The following is a 27,394-nucleotide window of genomic DNA, read 5'->3' on the forward strand; positions in this document are numbered from 1 at the left end:
CGTATAAAAAATTTAACTCAAAATAGACAAAGACATAACCTTAAGACCTAAAATTGTAAAACTCCTAGAAGAATACATAGGGGAAACCAACAAAGGACTAGCATCCAGAATAAATATATACACGAATATACATATAAATATTATATATATTGAATATATATATATATATTGAATTTTACATGCGTGCCTGCTAAGTTGTTTTAGTCAAATCAGACTTTTTGTGACCCCATGGACTGTTGTCTGCCAGGCCCCTCTGTCCATGGGATTCTCCAGCAAGAATACTGGACTGGATTGCCATTTCCTCCTCCAGGGGATGTTTCCAACCTAGGGATTGAATTCCTGTCTCTTCCATCTCCTGCTTTGGCAGGTGAGCTCTTTACTACTAGTGTCACCTGGGAAGCCCATATAAATATATATATATATATATATTGACCAGGGATCAAACCTGTGTCTCCTGAATTGGCAGGCAGATTCTTTATCACTGGGCCACCAAGGAAGCCCATTGCTTTAGGGTAACATATATACATATTCCAAAATATATAAATATATTTTAAGATCTCCCCCAAATCAATAAAAGACAACCAACCACCAGGAAAACAGCAAAAGAAATGTACAGATGCTTCACAAAAGGGCCAGCTCCAATGATCCTAAACACAGAGTCCTTAAATATATGATAAGATGTTCAACCTCACTAGTAATCAGGAAAATGCAAATTCAAACCATAGGGAAAATCATTTTAAGGTATAAGAAATGTAAATTTCAAAGTCAGACAATGTCACCGATAAGCTATTTAGTAATGTGAACTCTTTTTTGCTGCTGTTGGGAGTATAAATTATTTCAACTACTTCAGAAAATAGTTTAGCTTTCCTTACAAACCTGAAAGTCTACATTTCCTGCAATCCAGCAATTTCATTAGAATGTATACACTATAGAAGAATTCTTGCACCCTAACTTCATTCATACACATAATTCAGGAATATGTAAAACAGTGTTTATAGAAACTTTGATCATATTGTAAAAACTGTAAACAGGTCAAATATCCATCAATGGTAGGATATATAAACATATATATATCCTATATAAATAAGTTGTGGCAAAATCCTATAATAAATAGACATAGCTAAATATAACAATATGGATTAATTAAGAAAAAACATAATTTTGAGTGAAAAATAGTCACTGTTAAATATACCATTTGATTATATTTAGGAGAATCCCATGGACAGAGGGGCCTGGTGGGCTCCAGTCCATGGGGTCGCTAGAAGTCAGACACGACTGAGTGATTTCACTTTCACTTTTCACTTTCATGCATTGGAGAAGGAAATGGCAACCCGCTCAAGTGTTCTTGCCTGGAGAATCCCAGGGACGGGGGAGTCTGGTGGGCTGCCGTCTATGGGGTCGCACAGAGTCGGACACGACTGAAGCAACTTAGCAGCAGCAGCAGGGGCTTCCCAGGTGGTGCTAGTGGTAAAGAAATCACCTGCCATTGCAGGAGACACAAGAGACAGGAGTTTGATTCCTGGGTTGGAAAGATACCCTGGAGGAGGAAATGGCAACCTACTCAAGTATTCTTGTCTGAAGAATCCCATGGACAGAGGAGCCTGGCAGGCTACAATCCATGGGGTGACAAAGAGTCTGACTTGACTAAAGCAACTTAGCAGGCATACATGTAAAATTCAAAAGCTGGCAAACAAACCAATGTTCTACTTCAGTTCAGTTCAGTTCAGTTCAGTCTCTCAGTCGTGTCCAACTCTTTGTGACCCCATGAATTGCAGCACACCAGGCCTCCCTGTCCATCACCAAATCCCGAAGTTCACTCAAATTCACGTCCATCGAGTCGGTGATACAATCCAGCCATCTCATCCTCTGTCGTTCCCTTCTCCTCCTGCCCTCAATCCCTCCCAGCATCAGAGTCTTTTCCAATGAGTCAACTCTTCACATGAGGTGGGCAAAGTGCTGGAGTTTCAGCTTTAGCATGTTCTACTTAGGGTTACCTATATAGGTATAAGGGCTTCCCCAATGGCTTAGCAGGTAAAGGATCTTCCTGCAAATGAGGAGACACAGGAGATGCAGGTTTGATCCCTGGGTTAGGAAGATCCCTTGGAGGAGGAATGGCAACCCACTCCTGCATTCTTGCCTGGAAAATCCCATGGACAGAGAAGACTGGTAGGTGGGCTACAATCCATGGGGTCACAGACTTGGACATGACTGAGTGAGTAAGCATGCATATAGGTATAAAATTTGGGGATTTTATACCCCAAAGAAAGGGAAAGATTAATGTAAAATCCAAGATATTGTTGAATCCTCAGTAACAGAGCTACAATCAATGAGTGGCATCTAAAAGGATTTGAAGAACAATTATGCTCTATCTCTTCACTTAAATGGTACATACGGGTGTTCACTTGCTGCCCTTTAACATGTCCATGTTTATCTGCATTCACTCTTTCTGTGCATACTATATTTTAAAATTTATTTTAAAATTGCAGATTCCAAGGCTACGTACAGATATTTCAATTCAATAGGTTAGGATGGCCCCAAGACAAGTAAATATTTGTAAAGTTCCCATGGTGATTTTGATAAAAGTAATATGAGGACCACACTTCAAGTATCTGCTTATTATCACCATGGGTTTCAACACTTCGGTCTTGGGACTGACAAAAAGAGTTACAACATGACTAAAGGAGGCAACTTATAATAAATAAACACACAACTCTTTCAATTTCAGAAATCATCGCTTTACTATACAAAAACAAAAAAGCCCTAAACATTTACAAAAGAAAATCAAAAGAAGTTACATTTTTAGACCACTTGGGAAAATGACACAAGAGTCTGATGAACAAACAACATCAAAAAACGTCTCCGTACCGTGTCAGTACCACCCAGAGAAATCCAGTTAACCATTATACTATAGGTTGAAGTGTTTAGTACCTGAAAGTCAACCCAGTGCCCCGAAAACCCTGGCATCTTTACACAACATGAAATTGTTTCCCATGAACTTTATAGGAATAAAACTTTGTTAAAGGAAATAAAATATTAAAAAGATGACATAGTTCAGCTGCCAGTTGATATTAAGATGCATTGTTATAACAATCAGTTCAAGCAACATTTAATAATTTTAGATATAGTGACTCTAGTGTGCTGATATTCCAAACAACCTTGCTACAGCATAGTTTTACATATATACAAATCATGTTATTGTATGTACACATCAAGAAATTACTCCAGTCATCTCAGTGGTAGTGCCTAGTTTTTAAGTAGAAATTTTCCTTTGGCTTCTTGCTCACAGTAAGGGCCATAGGCAGCTATTTCTTTCCAAGCCTTCACTGCATTCAAGGAAGCCTGAACCCCCAGTTTCTGTTTTCCTTGTGGAATGATGAGCAGTATTGAGCATCTGAACTGATAGTATCTTTGGTAGAACCTTTCACGCAGTAGCTACACTTGTATTACAAGCATTAGCAGACTTTCTGTGCTTCTACAAGACTGTATGACCCTGTCATGTTGGCTCTTCTAGCAAAGTAAATAATCATTCCAATGGCAGGTATTATTAAGGAGGATGCACAATAGAGCACCAGAAGTTCAGGAGAAAAATAGTCCTTGTTACTTTCTCTTCCTGGAAAATAACAAAATGGATGCAATTAATGTCTGGTACAAAAAGAAACTGTTTAATAATAAAAGTCACATGTTTTATTTTAATAGTACCATTAGTTCTCTAAAGAAAAGTGAATCAAAGCAGTGATAAGAACCAATAGAACTAAAAATGCACATTTCTTTGAATTAATCAAATAATCAGTTAGCAGTTGCTATGGTCATGATGAGTCTAAAGATGTTGTTGACTTCTGCAAACTTGGATTCAAATAGATGCTGGTTTAGTAACAGGGTGGAAGAAAGGGTGCAAATTTTTAGGGTTCATTTGAAAGAGTAAGAACTGGAGAAGAGTGTTTGCTTTGGGAAATATAAGTACATACTAAAGAACTAGAACTTTGATCATTATGAACTAAAATAACTAACTGGTTCTCCAAGAAAAGTATCATAACTCCTAGTATGCCACCATTATAGTCAAACATCACCTGTAAGATAGTAAGGGAAAGAATTCTTGCCGATGGTGTTTTTAGAAATATATAGAAAACTTCATATTTTGTATCTCTGAAGTAGGGCACCTTACTATACATTATTCCTCTTCAGCATTTATATCATTTCATGATAATATGAAGTACTTTGGATAGTATTATATTTTAGCTTGAGAACCCCATGAACAGTATGAAAAGGCAAAAGGATAGGACACTGAAAGATGAACTCCCCAGGTTGGTAGGTGCCCAATATGCTACAGGAAGTCAGTGGAGAAATAACTCTAGAAGGAATGAAGAGATGGAGTCAAAGCAAAAACAACATCCAGTTGTGGATGTGACTGGTGATGGAAGTAAAGTCCAATGCTGTAAAGAACAATATTACATAGGAACATAGAATATTAGGTTCATGGATCAAGGTAAATTGTAAGTGGTCAAGCAGGAAATGGCAAGGGTGAACATTGAAATTTTAGGAATCAGTGAACTAAAATGGACTGGAATGGGTGAATTTAACTCAGATGACCATTATATCTACTACTGTTGGCAGGAATCCCTTAGAAGAAATGGAGTAGCCCTTATAGTCAACAAGAGTCCAAAAGGCAGTACTTGGATGCAATCTCAAAAACGACAGAATGATCTCTGTTCATTTCCAAGGCAAACCATTCAGTATCACAGTAATCCAAGTCTATGCCCCAACCAGTAAAGCTGAAGAAGCTGAAGTTGAATAGTTCTATGAAGACCTACATGACCTTTTAGAAATAACACCCAAAGAAGATGTCCTTTTCATTATAGGGGACTGGAATGCAAAAGTAGTAAGTCAAGAAACACCTGGAGTAACAGGCAAATTTGGCCTTGGAATACGGAATGAAGCAGGGCAAAGACTAATAAAGTTTTGCCAAGAGAATGCACTGGTCATAGCAAACACCCTCTTCCAACAACACAAGAGAAGACTCTACACATGGACATCACCAGATGGTCAATACCAAAATCAGATTGATTGTATTCTTTGCAGCCAAAGATGGAGAAGCTCTATACAGTCAGCAAAAACAAGACCGGGAGCTGATTGTGGCTCAGATCATGAACTCCTTATTGCCAAATTCAGCCTTAAATTGCAGAAAGTAAGGAAAACCACTAGACCATTCAGGTATGACCTAAATCAAATCCCTTATGACTATACAGTGAAAGTAAGAAATAGAGTCAAGGGATTAGATCTGATAGAGTGCCTGAAGAACAATGGATGGAGGTTCGTGACATTGTACAGGAGGCAGAGATCAAGACCATCCTCAAGAAAAAGAAATGCAAAAAGGCAAAATAGTTGTCTGATGAGGCCTTACAAATAGCTGAGAAAAGAAGAGGAGTGAAAGGCAAAGGAGAAAAGGACAGATATACCCATTTCAATGCAGAGTTCCAAAGAATAGCAAGGAAAAATAAGAAAGGCTTCCTCAGTGATCAGTGCAAAGAAATAGAGGAAAACAACAGAATGGAAAAGACTAGAGATCTCTTCAAGAAAATTAGAAATAACAAGGGAACATTTCATGCAAAGATGGGCACAATAAAGGACAGAAATGGTATGGACCAAACAGAAGCAGAAGATATTAAGAAGAGGTGACAAGAATACAAAGAAAAACTGCACAAAAAAGATCATGATCCAGATAACCACGACAGTATGATCACTCACCTAGAGCCAGACATCATTGGCCTTAGGAAGCATCACTATGAAGAAAGCTAGTGGAGGTGATGGAATTCCAGTTGAGCTATTTCAAATCCTAAAAGATGATGCTGTGAAAGTGCTGCATTCAATATGCCAGTAAATTTGGAAAACTCAGCAGTGGCCACAGGACTGGAAAAGGTCAGTTTTCATTCCAATCCCAAAGAAAGACAATGCCAAAGAATGCTCAAACTACTTCACAATTGCACTCATCTCACACTAACAAAGTAATGCTCAAAATTCTCCAAGACAGGCTTCAACGTACGTGAACCATGAACTTATAGATGTTCCAGCTGGATTTAGAAAAGGCATAGGAAACAGAAATCGAATTGCGAACATCCACTGGATCGTCGAAAAAAGCAAGAGAGTTCTAGAAAAACATCTACTTCTGCTTTATTGACTATGCCAAAGCCTTTGACTATGTGGATCACAGCAAACTATGGAAAATTCTTAAAGAAATGGGAATTCCAGACCACCTGACCTGCCTCTTGAGAAATTTGTATGCAGGTCAAGAAGCAACAGTTAGAACTGGACCTGGAGCAACAGACTGGTTCCAAATCAGGAAAGGAGTCCATCAAGGCTGTATATTGTCACCCTGCTTATTTAACTTATATGCAGAGTACATCATGAGAAACTCTGGGCTGGAAGAAGCACAAGCTGCTGGAATCATGATTAGTGGGAGAAATATCAATAACCTCAGATATGCAGATGACACGACCCTATGGCAGAAAGCAAAGACGAACTAAAGAGCCTCTTGATGCAAGTGAAAGAGGAGGGTGAAAAAGTTGGCTTAAAACTCAACATTCAGAAAACTAAGATCATGACATCTGGTCCCATCACTTCAAGGCAAATAGATGAGGAAACAATTAAAACAGTGACAGATTTTATTTTGGGGGGCTCCAAAATCACTGCAGATGGTGACTGCAGCCATGAAATTAAAAGACACTTGCTCCTTGGAAGAAAAGCTATGACCAACCTAGACAGCATATTAAAAAGCAGAGACATTACTTTGCCAACAAAGGTCCACATAGTCAAAGCTATGGTTTTTCCAGTGGTCATGTATAGATGTGAGAGTTGGACTATAAAGAAAGCTGAGCGTCAAAGAATCAATGTTTTTGAACTATGGTATTGGAGAAGACTATTGAGAGTCCCTTGGACTGCAAGGAGATCCAACTGGTCGATCCTGAAGGAAATCAGTCCTGCATATTCATTGGAAGGACGGATGTTGAAGCTGAAACTCCAGTACTTTGGCCACCTGAGACGAAGAACTGAATCATTGGAAAAGTCTGATGCTAGGAAAGATTGAAGGCTGGAGGAGAAGGGGATGACAGAGAATGAGATTGTTGGATGGCATTACTGCCTCAAAGGACATGAGTTTGAGTAAGCTCCGGGAGTTGGTGATAAATGAGGAAGCCTGGTGTGCTACAGTCCGTAGAGTTGCAAAGAGTAGGACACGACTGAGCGGCTGAACTGAACTGAACTGATATTTTAGCTTAAGTGTTACTTAAACATAGAGGCATCCTCTGACCTGCATCCCTCCAGCCTAAATTAGGAAACTTAATATACATTTTTTCCTTAATATACTTTTATAACCACTACATTTTCCCTCCATAGTTCTCATTATAGCTTATAGTTAAACGTTTCTTTGCTTATCTATTAATTTAGTTTCCTCCTTCAGACTGTGAATTACATGAGGAAAGAATCTAGTTTCTTATTGATCCATCCCTGTATAGCCAGTAACTGGCTCACTGCTTGGAGTAGCTTGCACCCAATAAATGTGTTTTTTTTTTTTCGCCAATAAATGTCTTTTGAATAGTAATACATTTTTTCTTTCTACATCCTATCATTTTGTCATTTAGTTATAAATTGAGTACATAAAGTAATAGTATCCCCAAACTTGAAATTTAGTACTCTTTCTACTCTACTAAAAATCATCTGACAGTTACAATATTATTTAACATTTTAACCTTATAAGAACTTCTGAATAAGACATCATGGTATTTACTGGAGATTCATCTCTATTTACATTTATGTTTGCATAGCACAGTATGATCTCACAAATACTGTATTTTCAAGTGGTATATGTATTGTTTCAGTCCTGGAAGAAATGAGTGATTTGGCCTTGGAAGTCATTACTTTCCTTCTAGGCGTTTCTAATCACTGGAGGTCAACCAAAAAGAAAAGAATAATTAGATGAAGGGAAACCCATTTTTGAATTATTGAAGTCAAAAATGTATCATGACAAATATAATGATAGCTATCTTATTTTTCTACTTTCCCTTGCTAGAGTAGAACTAGTCAGAGTATGAGTCCTAATTTAATGGGATATTCATTATCAAAATTATAGTTAGGCATCAATATTGATGACATGGTAGGTAAGGTATTTTTGATCCTATTGTTTTCTTTTCAATTTAATAAATAGTGTGTTATCTTTTCCCTTTGGTTTCTCCCTCAAGCATCTATGGTAAAATTTTGCCAACGAGTTGGTTACCAGGGCAATCTTCAAATACGATTTTCTATTAGCTGTGTCAACACTAAAATTCCTAAAGACTCCCAACATTTCTATCATTGGACTACATTTGAGCAAATGTATTTTTAAAACAAAACTAACAAAAAAATAGTTTAAAATATCAGTTAAATGCAAAGGTTGATTAGATAAAAATTTCCAGGAAAATGACAAATTTTTGTTTCCATTCTTTTACAGTTCTTTGAAACCATACATAGTTTGGGGGTTGTAGCTGAGTGCCTATAATATACTTCAATTGTTCATTTAAGTTATGAGTGAAAAATAGCAAATATATAAAGTTACTAACTTAAAAAAGCAATTAGAAAAGACAACAATGTATGAGAAAGAGTTAAAAAGTGGAAAACTTTGATGTGTCTTTAAAAGAAAAACATTAACTACAGAAAGAATTATAAAAATGTTAGGAGTGCAAGTTCCTGGAACCAGGCTTAATTAAAGGTGGTCTGGAGCCATCAGGGATTAAATAGGAATAGGTGAATTTCAATGTACTCATAATGGAGATCTCAATCTGTCCAGAAATTTCCCCAACCTCATTGGTAGCACTAATTACATACACCCCTGTATCATTTTGAGTGACATGATACAAGGTAAATGTCCCATTCTCTGAACACATGGTAACTTCATTGGCCAGGTCAACTCTTTTCAGAATGATCACTGCATGTGGATGACTAAAAGTTTTACACGTAACAGTGATATTTTCCCCTTCTTTAACATTTCTAGATGGATGTATTGATATTGTTTCGAGGAGGTACTGTGAAGACAGACCTCCTTATGGTAAGGAGCTCCTATATGGTAAGACCTCCTATATGGTAAGGCATGTAATCTTGAGAGATTTGGCCAGATGAGTAAAATTTTAAGTCATTTTCTGACCCAGGTGTAAATTTTCTTTACATTGATGAGTAGTTGCTGTATCTGGGAGCTCAGTGCCAGAGGCTCTTAAGAGTTGGTGTTTGTTTACAATCATGTTTATTTCAAGTTTGGCTTCCAGTACACAAAGGGGGCTCATTAGCACTCAAGGAGTGGAAGACTGATCAGTAAAGGCTGACAGATTCTATTTCCACTGATAAGATCAACAGATCGTACAGTGTGTTCACAGTAGGATTAGCTGGGTTAGATTAAGAGGCCCCTGAAATTCCTCTGCTGAGGCCATTGCCACCTCCCTCCATTTCTCCAGCAGAGTACAGCAGGATGAACAAGGATCTTGGATATCTAAGGAAGCAGTTCTGCATTCTAGAGACTCATTATGCTGTTCAACATTAAGATCACCGTTCTCAGTTATTATTCTGTAAAGAGTCAATCCCAGAAAATATGCAGTCACTTTGTGTTCAGAGAGTGGCAGTCTCTTTGGGTAGGAAGGAAAAGGGCCTGGATAGAAACTTGCATTTTCAATGCACCAATTCTACTTCTTCGTTTCCTAATAACCCTCAAGGAAAGATTTTGAAAATGGATTTAAACACATAAGAAATGTAAGACCTCAGAGACAAATGCTGAATTGTCAACGTCTTAAAAAGCAAATGGGAATTCTACACTGACTTATGATAAAAAGTCAACATCCTGGCTAAACTCCTTAGGACAGAGCACCTGTACATTATTATTTTAGGAAACACTAAGAAATAACCATAATCAACATGGAATTCAGTTCCATTTTGCCAACTCATTCATCTGACCCTTGAAATTCTTTACAATCCACCAAGCTTGTTATAAAAATAACAAAAAAATAAACTAACCTTTAACATCAAGTGTTAGGCTTCTTAGCTGTGAGCCAACTTCATTTTTAGATTCACACTGGTATACTCCCGCATCCTCTAACTGAGCCCTGTGGATGGTATATGCACCACCTGTAGACTTTAGCACTGTGTAGCCAGTCTCTGCTTTTTTCTTCAGAATTATCAAAGTTGGGGGAACATTTCCACACGTACAGGAGATAATGACAGTGTCTCCTTCCTTGACCCTCTCAGAAGGAAAAGCTGTAAGTTGTATATCTTTTGGAGCAACTGTGGAAAGAATTTAAAGATACCTCTGATTGAATGACAATCAATCATCATTGAAAGGACAGAGGAGACTGGTGGGCTACAGTTCATGGGATCGCAAAAGCTGGCCACGACTTAGCAACTAAACCACCACGGATTGAATGAAATATAAACAAATTCCATATTAATTTAATGACAGTAGCAATAGCTGTCAAAATAGTACTTGTGCTTACTGTTTGCATTAAATATTTATAGAGGCTATTAGAGAAGTCAAGCATTTACTGACTTCTTGTAAAATGATCATGTTTTAATGAAAGAAGACATCTTATATTTCTCTCGTGTTCCTTAATACAAAGGTCCCCAACCACCAGGCCATGGACTGGCCAGTCTGTGGCCTGCTGAGAACCTAGTCACACAGCAGGAGGTGAGCAAATAGTTATCAAGCTTCTTCTGTATTTACAGACCCTACCCATCGCTCAAGAAGTGAGGCGGAAAGAATACACAGAAGAATTATACAAAAAACCCAGATAACCACAATGATGTGATCACTCACCTAGAGCCAGACATCTTAGAGTTCAAAGTCAAGTGGGCCTTAGGAAGCATCACTATGAACAAAGCTAGTGGAGGTGATGGAATTCCAGTTGAGCTATTTCAAATCCTAAAAGATGATGTTGTGAAAGTGCTACACACAATATGCCAGCAAATTTGGAAAACTCAGCAGTGGCCACAGGACTGGAAAAGGTCAGTTTTCACTCCAGTCCCAAAGAAAGGCAATGCCAAAGAATGTTCAAATGATTGCCCAATTGCACTCATTTCACACGCTAGCAAAGTAATGCTCAAAATTCTCCAAGACAGGCTTCAGCATACGTGAGCCGTGAACTTCCAGATGTTCAAGCTGGATTTAGAAAAGGCAGAGAAACCAGAGATCCAACTGCCAACATCCATTGGATCATAGAAAAAGAAAGATAATTCCAGAAAAACATCTACTTCTGCTTTTTGACTATGCTAAAGCCTTTGTCTGTGTGGATCACAACAAACTATGGAAAATTCTTACAGAGATGGGAATACCAGACCACTTTACCTGCCTTCTGAGAAATCTGCATGCAGGTCAGGAAACAACAGTTAGAACTGGACATGGAACAACAGACTGGTTCCAAATCAGGAAAGGAGTCTGTCAAGGCTGTATATTGTCACCCTGCTTATTTAACTTATATGCAGGGTACATATGCAGAGTACATCATGCAAAATGCCAGACTAGATGAAGCACAAGCTGGAATAACATTGCCGGGAGAAATATCAATAATCTCATATGCAAATGACACCACTTTTATGGTAGAAAGTGAAGAGGAACTAAAGGGCCTCTTGATGAAGGTGAAAGAGTAGAGTGAAAAGCTGGCTTAAAACTCAATTTGCAAAAATGAAGATTGTGGCATCCGGTCCCATCACTTCATGGCAAATAGATGGGGAAACAATGGAAACAGTGACAGGCTTTATTTTGGGGGTTCCAAAATCACTGCAGATGGTGACTGCAGCCATGAAATTAAAAGACATTCCTTGGAAGAAAAGCTATGACCAACCTAGACAGCATATTAAAAGCAGAGATGTTACTTTGCCAACAAAGGTCCATATATATAGTCGAAGCTATGGTTTTCCAGTGGTCACGTATGGATGTGAGAGTTAGACTAGAAAGAAAGCTGAGTGCCAAAGAATTGATGCTTTTGAACTGTAGTGTTGGAGAAGACTCTTGAGAGTCCCTTGGACTGCAAGGAGATCCAACCAATCCATCCTAAAGGAAATCAATCCTGAATATTCTTTGGAAGGACTGATGCTGAAGCTGAAGCTCCAATACCTTGGTCTCCCGATGCAAAGAGCCAACTCATTAGAAAAGACCCTGATGCTGGGAAAGATTGAAAACAGGAGGAGAGGGGAGGACAGAGGAAGAGATGGTTGGATGGCATCACTGACTCAATGGATGTGAGTTTGAGCAAGCTCAAGGACAGGGAAGCCTGTCTTGCTGCAGTCCATTGGGTCACAAAGAGTCAAACATGACTGTGCAACTGAGCAACAACCCATTGCTTGAATTACTGCCTTAGCTCCACCTCCTGTCAGATCAGCAGTGACATTAGATTTTCATAGAAGAATGAACCCTATTGCACTTGAGTCTCCCCAAAACTAGCCCCCTCTCCCATCCACGGAAAAATTGTCTTCCACGAAATCAGTCCCTGGTGCCAAAAAGGTTGGGAACTGCTGCCTTAATGTAATTCTTACCCAGCTTAGCCAACAAACAGCTGTTTAAAAACAGTCATAAATTTCAAATGTGGAAAATAAACTTTTTTTTTGTCACACAGTTGTGCAGATATTTCTTTAAGTATAAAAGCCGTTGCTGGACTCTGAGTTTTGAGATAGACCATTCCAGATCAAAAAATTAAGCTGTGCAGAGATGGCCCTTACAATCCTTAACACCAGTTGTTATCCTGAGCTAAGTACCTGACATACAACATCTCTGTTAATATGCAACCTGTGGAGGGAGGTCTTGTAAGTGAGGTTCCCATTAAGATTATCTGTTTTGCAATTTGATACTCTTTCTTCAACCAAAACTACAGTCTAAGGGCTTTCTTTAAGGTAGTGCATTGCTCCTCCAAGTTTCTTCCCTTCCTTTAAAATACAAATTATTATTGTAATGGTAACATGACAGTCATTAACACCTTAGTGGAAATAATACCAAGGGGTAAGAGAGGAACTGACAGCCCTAGTGAAGAAGAGGACCTCGAACCCCAAAAGGGAAGATATGAGGGAAATCCAAATGGACCACTTCGTGACTTTCACCAAAACTGCCCAGAGCTTCAATGTGTCAACTAGAAATTATTTTGTTCTCAGTTTTGCCTCTCCATCCTGGAAAGAATGGGTCTGGATCTCCTAACTTAATCCATCCTGGTGATTCTATGCCATTTTATTGATGAACCAGAGGGCAAGGTCAGTGCTACTCAGTCTCTGAATTTATAAAATGTTTAAGTGCCTTTTTAGCCTTCTAAGCAAATCCTAGCAGTCATTTTATGAGATTACCATGAGGAATTTAATCAGTTAGATAAGGTGATTTTGTGTGCTAGGTGCCAAGTTGCTTCAGTCATGTCCAACTCTTTGCGACCCTATGGAGCATAACTTGCCTGGCTCTTCTGTCCATGGGATTCTTCAGACAAGAATACTGGAGTGGGTTGCTGTGCCCTCCTGCAGGGGATCTTCCCGATTCCAGGGATCAAACCCATGTCTCTTACATTTAGCCTGCATTGGCAGGCAGGTTCTTTACCACTAGTGCCACTTGGGCCCTAAGTAATTCCAAAATATATATATATATACATCTTCCTATCCTTTTTTCAACACCATAACCAATGCCTCGTAAGTATAACTGGAACTTTTGGCGCAGTTCCTGAAGCTAGCCTTCCACATGAGGTTGAAAGAATTTTAGGATAAGTGACTTGGAATGGTTCATGGGTATAACTCTTCCAGGAGATTTCCATGCAAAGGAAATATCATGAGCTCTTCAAAAGGCTCAATACTTGTTATTTTAGAAAATCTTATTTCCAGAAGGACTTTGTTCAAAACCAGTAACACAACCAAAATAAGACTAGCACTAATAACTCATTTAATCACTTTAGCTCACCTTGGATAATTAAGTTGACTTCTTTTCTGCTTGTTCCAACCTGGTTAATGCCTTCACAGACATAAATACCAGAATCTTCCATTTTTGTAGACATGAAGCTGAGAGTTGCATTCTCAGAAATAGGCTGTAGATCCCCATTACTTAGCTGCCTGCTCCACAAGATTTTGGGAGCTGGAAGGCCATTGCTAGAGCATGTCATATTCACAGAACTACCTTCCTCCAGGATGGAGGAGGGACTGACCAAGATGGTTGTATCCCTGGGAGCAACTGAAAAGGTAAAAGACACTTGTTAGCTTGGCTGGTTACACCCTGCCAAAGAGTTTTACTAATGTTATAAAACTTGGCTTTGAGTTTAGTGGATTAGACCAATTTGTATCTTGATAACTTTACCAAAGGAAGTTTCTGCCCCAATTTACTATAACAGATACAGAGTAATTGTTGTTGCTATTGTTTAGTCCCTAAGTCATGTCTGCTTGTTTGTGAGCCCACGGACTGTAGCCTGCCAGGCTCCTATGTCCGTGGGATTCCCCAGGCAAGAATACTGGAGTGGGCTGCCATTTCCTCTTCAGGAGATCTTCCCCACCCTAGGATCCAACTCGCATCTCCTGCACTGGCTCTTTACCACTGAGCCACCAGGGAAGCCCAATACAGAATGAAAGAGTAGAACATGGGTGCATCATGGGTATTTACTCTCTTGCTATCAAAGACTGGATGGTCAATGATAGTGTGTATTGACATTTATGGTAGGTTAAACATGACCATGAGCCATGTAAACCACCTATGAAAAGGTGGACTCTATTTTCCTACCTCTTGAATCTAGGCTCCCCTTGTGATTAACTTTGACCAATATACCCTGGAAGAAGTAACACTCTAGGACTTCCAAGCCTAGACCACAAGAAGCCACCTTCATTATCACTCTCTTGAAACACTGCACTCTGGTGACTAAATCTACGCTACCTTCCCTGAGAGACACCACATGGAGAAAGGAAAGTCCAGACACCCCCAGCGAAGGCCCAGATGTGTGAGTGAAGCTACCTGGGACCACCCCTCACTGACCTTCTAACCAACTAAATGAATACGTAAACTCATCTAATACCATAATGAACATACTACCCGTTTGACCTCTTCTCAAAGTGTCGGCTTAGAATCATAAGCAAATAAACAGTTGCTTTAAGCTTGGAGGTGCTTTTTTTTAAAAAAACAATCAATATTTTGTAGTTTCTTTTCAATTATTTTTTCACAATGGTTTCAACTATGAACCTCATTTTGACTATTACCTGGCAAACATGATAAAAAAAAAATCATAATCTATTGTGAATACATCACACATGTACTTACCATTAACATAAAGTGTTTGTGTACTCTGCCTTTGTTTGAGTTCAAATTCCATTTCATCAATTGGTAACCGAGCCAGACAAACAAGAACATTTCCAATATCTTCAGTGGTGGGGATGAAGGTCTTCTCCAAACTCTTGGTCTCTAGGGCTTTCTTACTTACATCTTTCGAGAAGGTTTTATTCATCATAATACTCTCCCCTTTAAACAATTCAATCTCCAGCTGGTCAGAAGGATACACATTAGGAACCCTGCAGCTTACAGTGACTGGGTTTCCACTCACTAATGGACCACTCATTTCAATTTCTGGATTGCTAGGGAAGGCTGCAAATATCAAGCAAAATATGAGGTTTATACGTGACACTAGAAGAAAAACAGAGCTAATCTTTATTAAATGCAAAGGTCTCAAAATGAAGGTTTTAATTCACCTGGGATAAAGTGATTACTAACAGATGCATCACAACATTAAATGTAAATATTTATGATATGAAATATAAATACTGCTGGAAACAAAAAATACCTAGCACATCAAATCATCAAGAAATAAATATACTTCTTACTCTTCTCTCCTTAGTGATACAGTCTTGCTGACAGCTATGGACTAGTCTTTTCAAAGGACACAGCAGCTTCTACCAACTTACTTAGTAAATATATATTCTAAGCATTGTATTTTTTTGTGATATATTAGATGTTTACTGTGTACTAGTCCCTTAATATTCATTATATCTGTCTTCAAAGCAGCTTAATCTAATGGGTGTTAACTTATTTTAAAGCCAGAAAAATGTACGAAGACTGTATTTGATAGCTAGGGAGACTTATAAAACTTATAAAGGCTGAGAGTCTGCCATTTAATGTCATACCTAGTAAGTCACCCAGCTGAGATCAGAATTCCTATTTCCTTGAGCTCAGAGCCCAGGCTTGGGTTCACAGAGCCATGCAGTTTAGACATTTTTATTTCCAACAGCCAAATTTAGGCAGATAGTTTTAAGTGTTCCTTGGCTAATACTTGTAGTTCAGAAAAAAATATAAGAGATTTAGATTCTAAATAATGTTTATATTACATCTGATACAAATCAATAAATGTGAGATTAGAATGGTTATGAAGAGCAAGAACAATGCTGAATTCTTTCTTTCTCCTTATGCAAAATGTCATCAAAGTGATAATGTTTCCACATGACCATAAGGCTTCACTGCTGGTTCTCAATGCTATTGGGAATGTGCCTGCATCAGCAGCTCCTGGACTCTTGGTAACATGGTAAAGCAATCATATTGCTTCTTTGGAGAGATTCAGATATCTTTCTGGACATGCTCTAACTCATTTTGAACAAAATCCTGAGGGGTAACACAAGTTTGGGCAGGATTTCTGGAGGAACATGCCCACAATTGTTCTCTTGAATTCTGCTGAATAAAAACAAGGAAGAACGTATGGGCTGTTTGCTGTGCTTAATCATTCAGTCGTGTCTGACTCTATGCAACCCCATGGACTATGTAGACCCCCAGGCTCCTCTGTTCATGGAACTCTCCAGACAAGAATACTAGAGTGGGTTGCCATTTCCTCCTCCAGAGGATCTTCCTGACTCAGGGATCGAACTCGCATCTCCTGCATTGCAGGCGGACTCTTTACCATCTGAATCACCAGGGAACTTTCTGATCACTTTGCATATATAGTCCCTCATTCATTACAAACCAAGTAACTCCAGCAATGGCAATTCACAGAGAATGAAGCTATTCAGGATTTTTGTTAAGGTGACAGGAATAGCAAGAAGAAGTGTAGCATATGTATGTGGTATAAATCAATGCTCAAATCTAGTGCAGTCTCCTCGTGCTTCTTTTCACCTGAGCTGCTGTGCTGACCATCCCTGGTGATCATTCTAACGCCCAGGTTTGTTCTTGCTCATCATTGCCTCATGTCTCCATCCTGCCAATCAGCTTTCAAATGTGCCTTCAAAACTGGAGGTTTGGGCCTCACCCCCAATTTGAATAACTGAGCAACAGTCATCCCACTCCATGATCTGAGTGGGCACTGACACTACTCTTTACACACAACCATCTCCATATACACCATATACACCCAGAGCAGGGTGGAAAGCAGGGAGTATGAAGTTTGTTCAAGCCCATGATGAGAGAGTATCGACACGACACAAACTAAGGATTGGGGATACTTGGTTCATACATAATATATACTTAAGATTTAGGGCAATGAAGTTGCATCAGAAACTCTGGTTTGGAGATTTAGGAACCATTCCCAATGCTAAGTTTCCTTCTTAAACACAAAGATCTTGTGTATCACAAATTTCCATTCTGCTTCTTCCAATGGAACTGGGAACGACAACAACAGCAAAACATTAAACAATTCTGAAAACCACTTACAGTAGGGCTTCACCTGGATTCTCTTTTCCAGTTTCTTTTGCCCACACATCACAGTGCACAGGTAGAAATGTTCGTTCTCAAAACTCACTGGGCTCAGGGTCAACGTGGACTTGGAGCCCTCACTCCTCACATTCCCATTCAGAGGGCTGTCTATCAGTGTTCTCCAAGAGAAAGATGGGGACTCGCAGTCCCTGACATCACAGGTCAACACGACTGAGTCGCCAACCTGAGCAGCAATCTGGGGTCCAGGAGAGATCTCAACAGTAAAGTTTTTCTCTGGGGTGAGGGAAGAAAAGAACAAGAAAAAATAAAATAAATTTTCTTCTTTCACCAAAGTTTAATACACTGTTATTTTTTCTGGCCTCTTTTTAGTTAACATCTGTGCTGAGAACATATTACTCCCTTCCACTTTGAGACTATCAGGAAGGGAACCACATCTTTCAAGAACAAACCCATAAGACGCTGTGATTCATTGATTAAACAGATTGAATAAGGATAAAAATTTGTAGAGGGAGACTGGCATATTTCCCTAACAAAAATTCATTCTCCACTCAAATGTATTTATCAAATTCCTATAACTGTGGAACAATGGCTAAAAAATATGAGGTTCCAGTGTATCAAGCACTATTTAAACCACTTTACATATATTAATATTATCTCATTTAATCCATACAACTTCAGGATCTGGTATCATTACTTCTCCTTGACTCTCATTTTCTGTTTTTACTTTTCCTTATTTTCCTTCCTTTCCTCCTCTTCTTCCTCCTCCCCTTTTTTCTTGAGGAAAAATGATAATTTCACCCAGCTTGCAAGTAGCAAAATTAGGACTTGGAACCAGGTGATTTAAGACCCCAGTTTTTAACTTGAACAACTAAATCAAAATATCCTCATGTGGAAATAAAATCTAAGAAAAGTACTGAAAAAAAGCCATATGAATATGCCTTCTGATTAGAAGCAGTACCCATAACGGACCAGTACTTAGAGCTTCTATATCAACAGAATAAAGTTGTACTGTTGAAAGTCACACAGAATGACACTGAAAACAAAGTCAAAATCTAAGCACTAAAGTGTTATGCAAGCCACCTTTTAAATTTGTTTAACACAATGCAAAAGTACAATGAATTCAGGGACTGAAACCTGAGATGCCGGGTCCAATTCCTAAGTCTCAAATATCTAGACAATCTCTTTGGCTGCCAATGCTATCCCCGTGGGGCACCCTGGCTACTTTGGGATGACTACTGTTCCCGGAGAAAAGGAATTTCAAATCTTGACTCTATTTCTCTGGCGAAAGTGGGAATCCTTGAGCACCTCTGAAAGTGGCAGATGAGACTCCGCAGAAAACTCGCCCTTATGAATAGCCAGCTGGAGGCAGAAGAAAGCTCAGCATATTCATGATCCAAAGGCACTACATTTTGAAGGGTTCTCATCCGTGCCAGAAGATTTTTTTCGGTTTGATTGGTCTAACAGGGCCATTATGGTCTCTTCCAAAGAATGCTTTCCTCAAATTACCATAACAAACTGATGTGTTATCAGATTTTTGAAGAGAAATTTCATTCAGAACAATAAGCACTGTTTCTGAATTCCTTATACACTAGTGTGAGAATGGAGAATTTAAAGATCTACTTCCTGACGGTGAACAGTCTCAGATTGTTCTTTACAGTTGCTGCATGTGTTAATGGGTAAACTCATGACTCCTGGAAAAGCAACTCTGAGATATTGCAACCCCATGGATTATAGCCACCAGGCCCCTCTGTCCATGGAATTCTCCAGGCAAGAATAACTGGAGTGGGTAGCCATTCTCTTTTTCAGGGGATTTTCCTGATCCAGGGATCAAACTCAGGTCTCCTGCATTGCAGGCAGATTCTTTACCATCTGAGTCACTAGGGAAGCCCCCAAGGGGCAGAAAGAAAAGGAAAATTCAAGGGATGAGACAATGAAGGAATGCTGCTGCTGCTGCTGCTAAATTACTTCAGTTAAGTCCGACTCTATGCGACCCCACAGACGGCAGCCCACCAGGCTCCCCCGTCCCTGGGATTCTCCAGGCAAGAACACTGGAGTGGGTTGCCATTTCCTTCTCCAATGCATGAAAGTGAAAAGTGAAAGTGAAGTTGTTCAGTCGTGTCTGACTCTTAGCGACCCACCAGGCTCCTCCATCCATGGGAGTTTCCAGGCAAGAGTACTGGAGTGGGGTTCCATTGCCTTCTCCGAATGAAAGAATGATGAACAATGGAAAAGAACCAAAACAGCAGAGCCATGGAAGCTCTGGCAGAAAAGATTTCCAAGAAACTAGAGTAAGGTGAGTATATAATTGTGCTAAAGTACATAACAGTCAGATGGATCATCAATAAAACTTAACGAAGTAACTTTGACATTGAAGCTATTTCACTATTGCTTAAATCTGAATGACAGCACCTTTTTCACATTTTGCTTACCTTGAACAGTTAATTTCACCTCTTTTCTGTCTTTCCCAACAGGGTTATTTCCTTCACACACATAAATCCCAGAATCTTCTGCCCTCATAGAAATTAAAGTGAGAGTTGCATTCTCAGAAAGGAGCTGTCGGTTCCCATTGTCTAATTTCTTGCTCCAGAGAATCCGTGGAGCTGGTAAACCTGCACTGGCACACGTCATCGTCACGGAGTCGCCTTCCTGCAGCCTTGTGGAGGGATTCACGGATATAGCCGTGTCTTTGGGGGAGACTGAGAAGGCAGGGCACAGTATTAGTCATTGCTAGGCAGCATAATGGTCCCACAGGGCGACTGTAAATACTCTCATGGACTGTATTTACAGCTTTCTCAATCTGACAAACTTACTCTGCCAAACTAGTATAAGAATTGCTGAGTCATGAAAATTGGTCAATCCAGTTTCTGACTGATTTGATGGAGTTACTTTTTTTGATGGTTGGTGTTTTCAGACGGCCATAGACACTCAGAAATTAAGAAAAACCCTTAGAATTATGTGATTCAATCTCCCAGGTAAGGTACAAATTCCAGCTCAGCTTCCTCGCCAAATGTTCACGCAAGACAGCTTCAGTACTTCTGGGGCACAAGGCAGTCCACGGCCTTATAGGAAATATTGTCCATGTGATTTTTGGACAGCTCTGATTGTTAGAACGTTTTCCCTCTATTGAGCTGAAATCTTTCTCTTTGTAACTAACTTCTATACACCGGTCATAGTTCAGTCCTCTATTGCTAAAGAATAATCCAAATTTCACTTCTACATGACAGCCATTCAGATACTTAATTATAGCTCTCATTTCCAAGTTTTATGTTCCTAGGAAAAATATCTCCTATTTCTGACTATTCTTCTCAAAGCATTGATAAAATTCTTTCCATCGCATTCTGTCTCAGCTGAACATGTTGTAGAAGGCAATGCTCCTTTTAACTATGGTGTCTAGAGAAGACCAGGGCATTTTAGTCTAGAAAGAGCACAGTGAGTCACTCCTACACGACTTTGGGATGACAAGACTGCCTCAAATCCCCCAGCCATCTCCGAGAGAATGGAGACAATCAAATCTCATCTCCTCTCTCCCACCCCATGCACACGTGTCCAGGTGTGCACACACATATACACTCACACACAGACTAAATACTGCTTATAAAACTTCTATACTTTGATATCTCAAGCCATGATATAAGAGTTTACAAAACATAATTTAAAATTTTTTATCACTTGAGCCTATTATTTCCCACTACCCAATCAGGTGGTGGTGATTTAGTCACCAAGTAGAGTCCAGGCTATAGTCAATGGGATTTAATAGGCAAGAGTACTGGAGGGGATTGCCATTCCTTTCTCCATGGGATTTTCCCAATCCAGGGATAGAACCCTGGTCTCCTGCATTGCACGCATTCTTTACCGACTGAGCCACCAGGGAAGCTTCCCAATCAGGTGGTATTATCATTATTCCCCTTTGATAGACTGAGAAATTAAGTGACTCTAATTCACGGTTAATGGAGACAGAACTTAAGCTCAACTTTTCTCAACCTAATTGGGTGCACTTTTTTTTGAATTACGTAGTTGACAAGAATTATGCTCTCGGTGAATCAAAATGGTATAAAAACTACAAACATGTTTCTTCTTGACTATAGCTGCTCAGTTTATTGCTGTGTACCTCCAAGAGTATATTCCCATAGACAGACACAAGTACTTACTGTAGACTTCCAGTTCTTTTGTAGTTTTCCTTACTTTGGGTGGAGAATCATCATCATAAATGTGTAATGTAGCTTGACAAACAAGAGCTGTCCCAATATCCTCATCAGTAGGCGAGAAGGTCACGTCCAAGCTCTTTGTTTCCTGGGCCTTTTTTTCTGAAGGCTCCAGAAAGTCCTGTACTTTCATGGGACGGTTGCCTTTCAACAACTCTATCTCCAGCCTTTCAAATGGGTAAACATCAGGCACCGAACATGTGACTGTGACTGGCTTCCCGACCTCTGGGGGGCTACTCAAATGAATCTCTGGATCCTTAGAGAAAGCTGCAAAGGTCAAACGAGTACATGCATGTGGATTTTTTGTTCATATTATGTAAAGTCCCTTACTGATTTAAATCAATGTAATCTGAGTCTAATATTTTTGTGACTACAATCTTAATACAGCAGAATGAATTGTTTAAATAGCCTTTCATGGTTTGGGGTGTGTTCAAAATCAGAACAACCGGTTAGAGAGTTCTTCAGTTCTGATTCTGCATATACAAAGGGTTTTATGTTGCCAAAGTAAAAGGAGGGAGAAGAAACTTATGTTTATTGAATACTGATACATGCCCATCCCTGTGCTATTCATTTAACATTGATGACTTAATCTGATACTCACAAGAACCCTAAGAAATAGATACCACATTTCGTAGATATGAAAGCATAGACTCAGCATATTTGCATAATTTTCCTAAGGTCACACAGCTAGTAATGGTAAGCTGGGATTTAAACTCAAGATTTCATCGTGTTATATCACAGTCTTTTATTTTAGTGAGGGCAGATATACTTCATTTTATAGATAAGGAACCTGAGGCTTAGAATGTCACGGCAAAGAATAACTACTGGGATAGATAGGCTAAGAAATGAAAAGAACAGCTCTAAATAATTAGCTTCTGAAAATGGTGTCTCTGAAAGACATTCATCCTCCAGAAAGGTACACCTGTGTGATCTTTAAGTTATGGAAGGAAGATTTGCCTCCCAAAATATCTAACTCAACATCTACCTACTATTCCACTTGAAATTTTTAGTGCCAGGGAACACACTAGTTCAGTGAGCCATTGCTGTCTTTGCAAGGCTGCTTTCCATTGCAAACCGCCATGATGATAACACATTGTCTTGATTCAAGACTGTGAAATAAGAAGAATACAAAGGTCCCAACTCCAAAGAATTTTACAATCAAATGTGGAATGGAGACAGGACTGTTAAACATAGTGAAAGACAGACTTTTTGGGGAAAAAAAGAAAAACTTCAGGCAAGATAATTAAAGCCAGAAGAAACTTCTGTTCTCTATTTAAATCTTCAACTATATGGTTCCTGCAAGGAGAGGCAGAGGAACTGGCAAATATTTGCTGTATGAAGAAACAGTACTTTTCATTTTTCCACCCAGAATTCTGTCCCTTGTATTCTGAAAGATATGCCCCTATAATTCATATGGTTTGCTGTCAGCTGATACAAGAACTGGCTACTTTCCCCTGTATTTACATAAGAGGGCCTTTCAAGGAGCTCAGAAGGCTGTACAGATGTAAACTCTGCATGTACAACCAGCATAATTGAAAACAGTCAGCCAAGCACAGTTTCTTGAGAAGCATTAGCAACATATGGGATTATTGAAGAATCAGTTAAGGTTATTGGATCAAGTTGAGCTCTGCTATAGCAAAAGGAAAAGAACATAATTAGAAAAGATAATCAAATGATGTTTTCCTGAAGAGATGACTATCAAGAATTCCAGTTTTCTGACAGGAGCAGTAACCAGAATGCAAGTGATGTATTTCAGGTTATTTTTTTTTACTCTTTTTTTCTACCTTTCTTTACTAGTTTGAGAATGGATTGAAATACATTTTGGTAGGCTAGTAAACAAAGGCTATTCATTCACATTCACTAGGCAAATCAAGTTCATTTTCCAAATACCCTTGAGTTTGAGCTGTTGAGCATTAAGACTTAATGGCACCAAACAAAAACAGAAATCAAATCTCCTAAATTTATCTCTGCTGAAGTCAAATGAGTGAAAAGTTTGCAGATATTTTTCTTCCGTCTAAGGGGGAAAGTTTTGTACTGAAACCCATTAATAATTATAGCTCTCCTACTTAATCTTTAAACTAATTTTAAGTACCAAATTGCTTTAGAATAAATAAATAGAAAATCCTTGAAGCATGGAATTTATAGATTATTTGGACACATGGACAGGTAAACATGTAAGAATCCAACTGAAAAGAATTAAGAAAAAATAAATAAATAAATAAAAGAACCTTAGAGAACTTCACTTTATGGCTAAGAAAACTGAGGCCTAGAGAAGCTGAATCTTACCCCTTACCCATGGTCACCATATTCATGGCAGAGTTGGAAGCAGAAGCCAAGATTTGGGTCTCTAGTCTGGTGGTAGATTCAGCTGTCTTCTAAATTTCTTTTTGTAGTATGTCCCCTAGCCAAGAATCTGGACAAGAACATCTTTTTAAATTTTTTTCTCTTAAAACTATCCTTTTAGTCATTAAAAAAAACTGTAATTTTATCACTGACTCAATGAAGATGAGTTTGAGCAAGTTGGTGATGGACAGGGACGCCTGGCGTGCTGCAGTCCATGCAGTCGCAGAGTTGGACATGACTGAGTGACTGAACTGATTCTTTTCAAAAACTTATTTTAAAGCAAAATGGAGAGAAAATCAAATATTGACTAAAGTACTCACAGTAGATCTCCACTCGGATTGCTTTCTCCAGTTTCTTATCCTTGCAAATCGCTGTGCACAGGTACTGGTGTTCATCCTTGAAACTAACAGGATCCATGATCAGCATGGATGTGGTCCCCTCAGTTTTCACCTTTCCATTCAGTGGACTGTCAATCTGAGTTCTCCAAGACAATGATGGGGACTCACAGCCTGTTGTGCTGCAAGTCAGTGAAACAGAGTCACCAATCTGCGCAAAAATTTTGGATTCACTTGGGAATATGTCGATTTGGGAAGCTTGAGCTATGAAAACAGAAAGAGAAAAACAAGCTTACCAGTCGTTTGTCTAGTATTCTACTCCTTCTTCTCTGTTCTAGTATAATACCCAGATCTGGCTGGTCTCTTTCCTAAACTGCTTCTAAGTAATGCAAGGCAGCACTGGAGTCCCTGCCAAAGGAAGGTATTGAAATTATCTTCACTTAGGAGAACTTTCACTTCCGACCTTAATGCCCGCTTATCAGCTGTTTTAATAGCCAACTTTGATCTCATTATCAAGTACAGGACGCTAAAAAGACAGACCTTCCTAGAGATAGAATCCAATTACTCATTGAACATTGCAAAAATCCAAAAACTATCAACTTTGCTGCTCTAACTATAACAATATAATGGTATAAATTAATAGCAATAGTCAATAATATATTAAAAGTTAGGTAAAGTTTTCCCACTCTTTAAAAATCCTTCTGCCTTTCTTTACTATCATAACAAAACTGACTGAAGCCAAAGTCAGGGCTAAAATGGAATGCTAGCATTTGGAACAAATCAAGGAGAAGAACTTACAAACTGCAAACACCATCCAAAGTACATCTGAGGCTCCAAAGATCACAAACATCTTCCTAAGCATTTTAAGTTGCTGCTCTTAAGAGAAAATTATTCCAAAATGCTTCTTTCTGTCCCTCCTGAAGGTGCCTGGGAAGGGTCTTGAGCTCCTAAAGCCAGTGAGGTTTGGTAAGGAATGAAATAGAAAGTCGGCTCTTTATAAAGTGTCTTGTTGCAGAGGCGGAGGGAAATCCCTTCAAGGGGAAACCTGGAGCAGAGCCAGGAAAAAAGTTTAACTGACACCCAGCCAAGTCCAGCGTTAACCCCTTCCATGGCGCTCAGTACCGAAACTGCTCTCTCCATCATAGAAAAAGAAAGCCCTTCCATGGCTATAAAATTAAAACTTTTTCTTGCTTTTCATTCCAAAAGGATATCTTGCTTGATAGATAAATGCTAATGCTTGTTTCAGAATGAGGCTTTCTGAATCTAACAGGGGAGAAGAGAGTCAGAGAAATAGTAAGTTACACTCTAGTTCTTGAAGTGGCTGAACAAGCACTATGTCATGTGAACTGATTTTTCTCCATTATGAAGATATATTTGCAATTCTAAAACAGAGACTACATTTTCTCATGCAAGCAAAAGGAAAAGATCCTTTCTTTTGATTTATTATTTTTAAAAAGGGAGACAGCATAGCTTCTGAGTTTTATGCTTTTTATTCACACAATAGGTTTTTGGACAACAAACATCAAGTTTCTGAAATTATTTTCTTGAGTAGAGAATGAAGGAATCCTACAAAAAGAAGAGAAATAATTTTCTTCTTTTGTTTTAGAAAAGTTACCAATTCTCGGTTCAGTCACTGGATAATTGAGAGTCTTAAATACAAATGTATGGAATTCCTCTGAAATGGTAAGTCTCTTAGACTATGAGACTTATACAATAAAAACAAGAAAAATAATTTGTTTTTCTTACATAAGAGATGAGAACGATAATTTTATGTTCTTTTCCCCCTCCAATAAAATGACTTAAAGGATATTTTTTAATAGCTGTTTTTGCCTTGCACATACATACTTAAGTTTTTGCAAAAGTTTCCCCATCAGAAAGAAACCAGAACAACCACTTCCTTGTATTATACATGTGCAAGTCTTTCTCCTTCTTCAGAACATCAATTCCTATCATGGTCCCTGACCAGACAAGAACTGGCAGAACTACTTCTGCCTTCCCAATGTCTAATGCATGGTTTACACTTAGCAATTACCAAAAAAGTGCAACCATAAATAGTTTAAATTAAAATTTGGAAAAGAAGATCCCAAAAGGTTAGCAATAATATGTAACTATTGCATGAGAAAAAATGTTGGATTCTACACACACACACACAAAAATCCCAAGCTCACTGACTCCCAGGGATGTGTACAATAAACAGCTCTGTGCCTTTTGACAGAGGAAGACCATAACTGAGATTTGGAACTAATAACTGTTCCTCAGGGCTGGAGGGAGAAGGCAATGGCAACCCACTCCAGTACTCTTGCCTGGAAAATCCCATGGACGGAGGTGTCTGGTAGGCTGCAGTCCACGGAGTCGCTAAGAGTCTGACATGACTTCACTTTCACTTTCACTTTTCAGTTTCATGCATTGGAGAAGGAAATGGCAACCCACTCCAGTATTCTTGCCTGGAGAATCCCAGGGACAGAGGAGCCTGGTGGGCTGCCATCTATGGGGTCACACAGAGTTGGACATGACTGAAGCGACTTAGCAGCAGCAGCAGCATGGCTGGAGAGGTTCTGGACCTCCTCTTGGGTGCAGATGAGGCTCCCATTCAAGGATAAGGGGAGAAAAAGAAGTGGAAGCAGCTACTGACTGTAATAGCATGTAAGTGTGACTTCATCTGCCAAATAGCTAAGGATCAGAAAAGTAGTTTCAGGCAAAATTAGCTGATGAATAAGTAATCTACAGGTCCTTTACAAGCTCATGTCATGGAAGAAGATGACAAGAACTATGTAGGTTGACTGCTTAACTCAGAAGAGATAGAAAGGGAATTATGGAATTTCAATGTAATTCTCTGGGCTGTAAACACAAAAGTGAACAATAGGATCCCAAAAATGTTATCA

The 27,394-nt window shown here is 39.0% G+C and overlaps 1 protein-coding gene across 2 annotated transcripts; it reads right to left on the minus strand.

The window, feature by feature from the left end:
• Positions 1–2,713: 2,713 nt before the first annotated feature.
• VCAM1 (vascular cell adhesion molecule 1) lies at positions 2,714–25,480 on the minus strand. 2 transcript variants are annotated; one of them, NM_174484.1, is made up of 9 exons: positions 25,311–25,451; positions 24,498–24,776; positions 21,781–22,101; positions 20,062–20,328; positions 17,630–17,905; positions 15,263–15,583; positions 13,925–14,191; positions 10,024–10,290; positions 3,140–3,610 (listed from the first exon to the last, which is right to left on the minus strand). In NM_174484.1, the coding sequence occupies exons 1-9, from the start codon at positions 25,372–25,374 to the stop codon at positions 3,453–3,455; spliced, it is 2,220 nt and encodes a 739-aa protein (NP_776909.1). In that variant the 5' UTR covers positions 25,375–25,451; the 3' UTR covers positions 3,140–3,452. The 2 variants fall into 2 exon arrangements, with proteins under 2 accessions (XP_005204136.1, NP_776909.1); XM_005204079.5 differs by lacking the exon at positions 10,024–10,290 and having other exon boundaries at positions 2,714–3,610; positions 25,311–25,480.
• Positions 25,481–27,394: the final 1,914 nt, after the last annotated feature.

The sequence above is a fragment of the Bos taurus genome, chromosome 3, assembly GCF_002263795.3.
Source record: "Bos taurus isolate L1 Dominette 01449 registration number 42190680 breed Hereford chromosome 3, ARS-UCD2.0, whole genome shotgun sequence".
Taxonomy (NCBI): domain Eukaryota; kingdom Metazoa; phylum Chordata; class Mammalia; order Artiodactyla; family Bovidae; genus Bos; species Bos taurus.

Excerpts from the sequence above, each read along its gene's own strand:
- VCAM1 (NM_174484.1), bottom strand. The coding sequence starts at position 25,374 with ATGCTTAGGAAGATGTTTGTGATCTTTGGAGCCTCAGATGTACTTTGG. Across the intron at positions 20,329-21,780 it reads AAAAGAACTGGAAGTCTACA|TCTCCCCCAAAGACACGGCT; the intron begins GTAAGTACTTGT and ends CTGCCTTCTCAG. Across the intron at positions 14,192-15,262 it reads ACAAACACTTTATGTTAATG|TTGCTCCCAGGGATACAACC; the intron begins GTAAGTACATGT and ends TTACCTTTTCAG.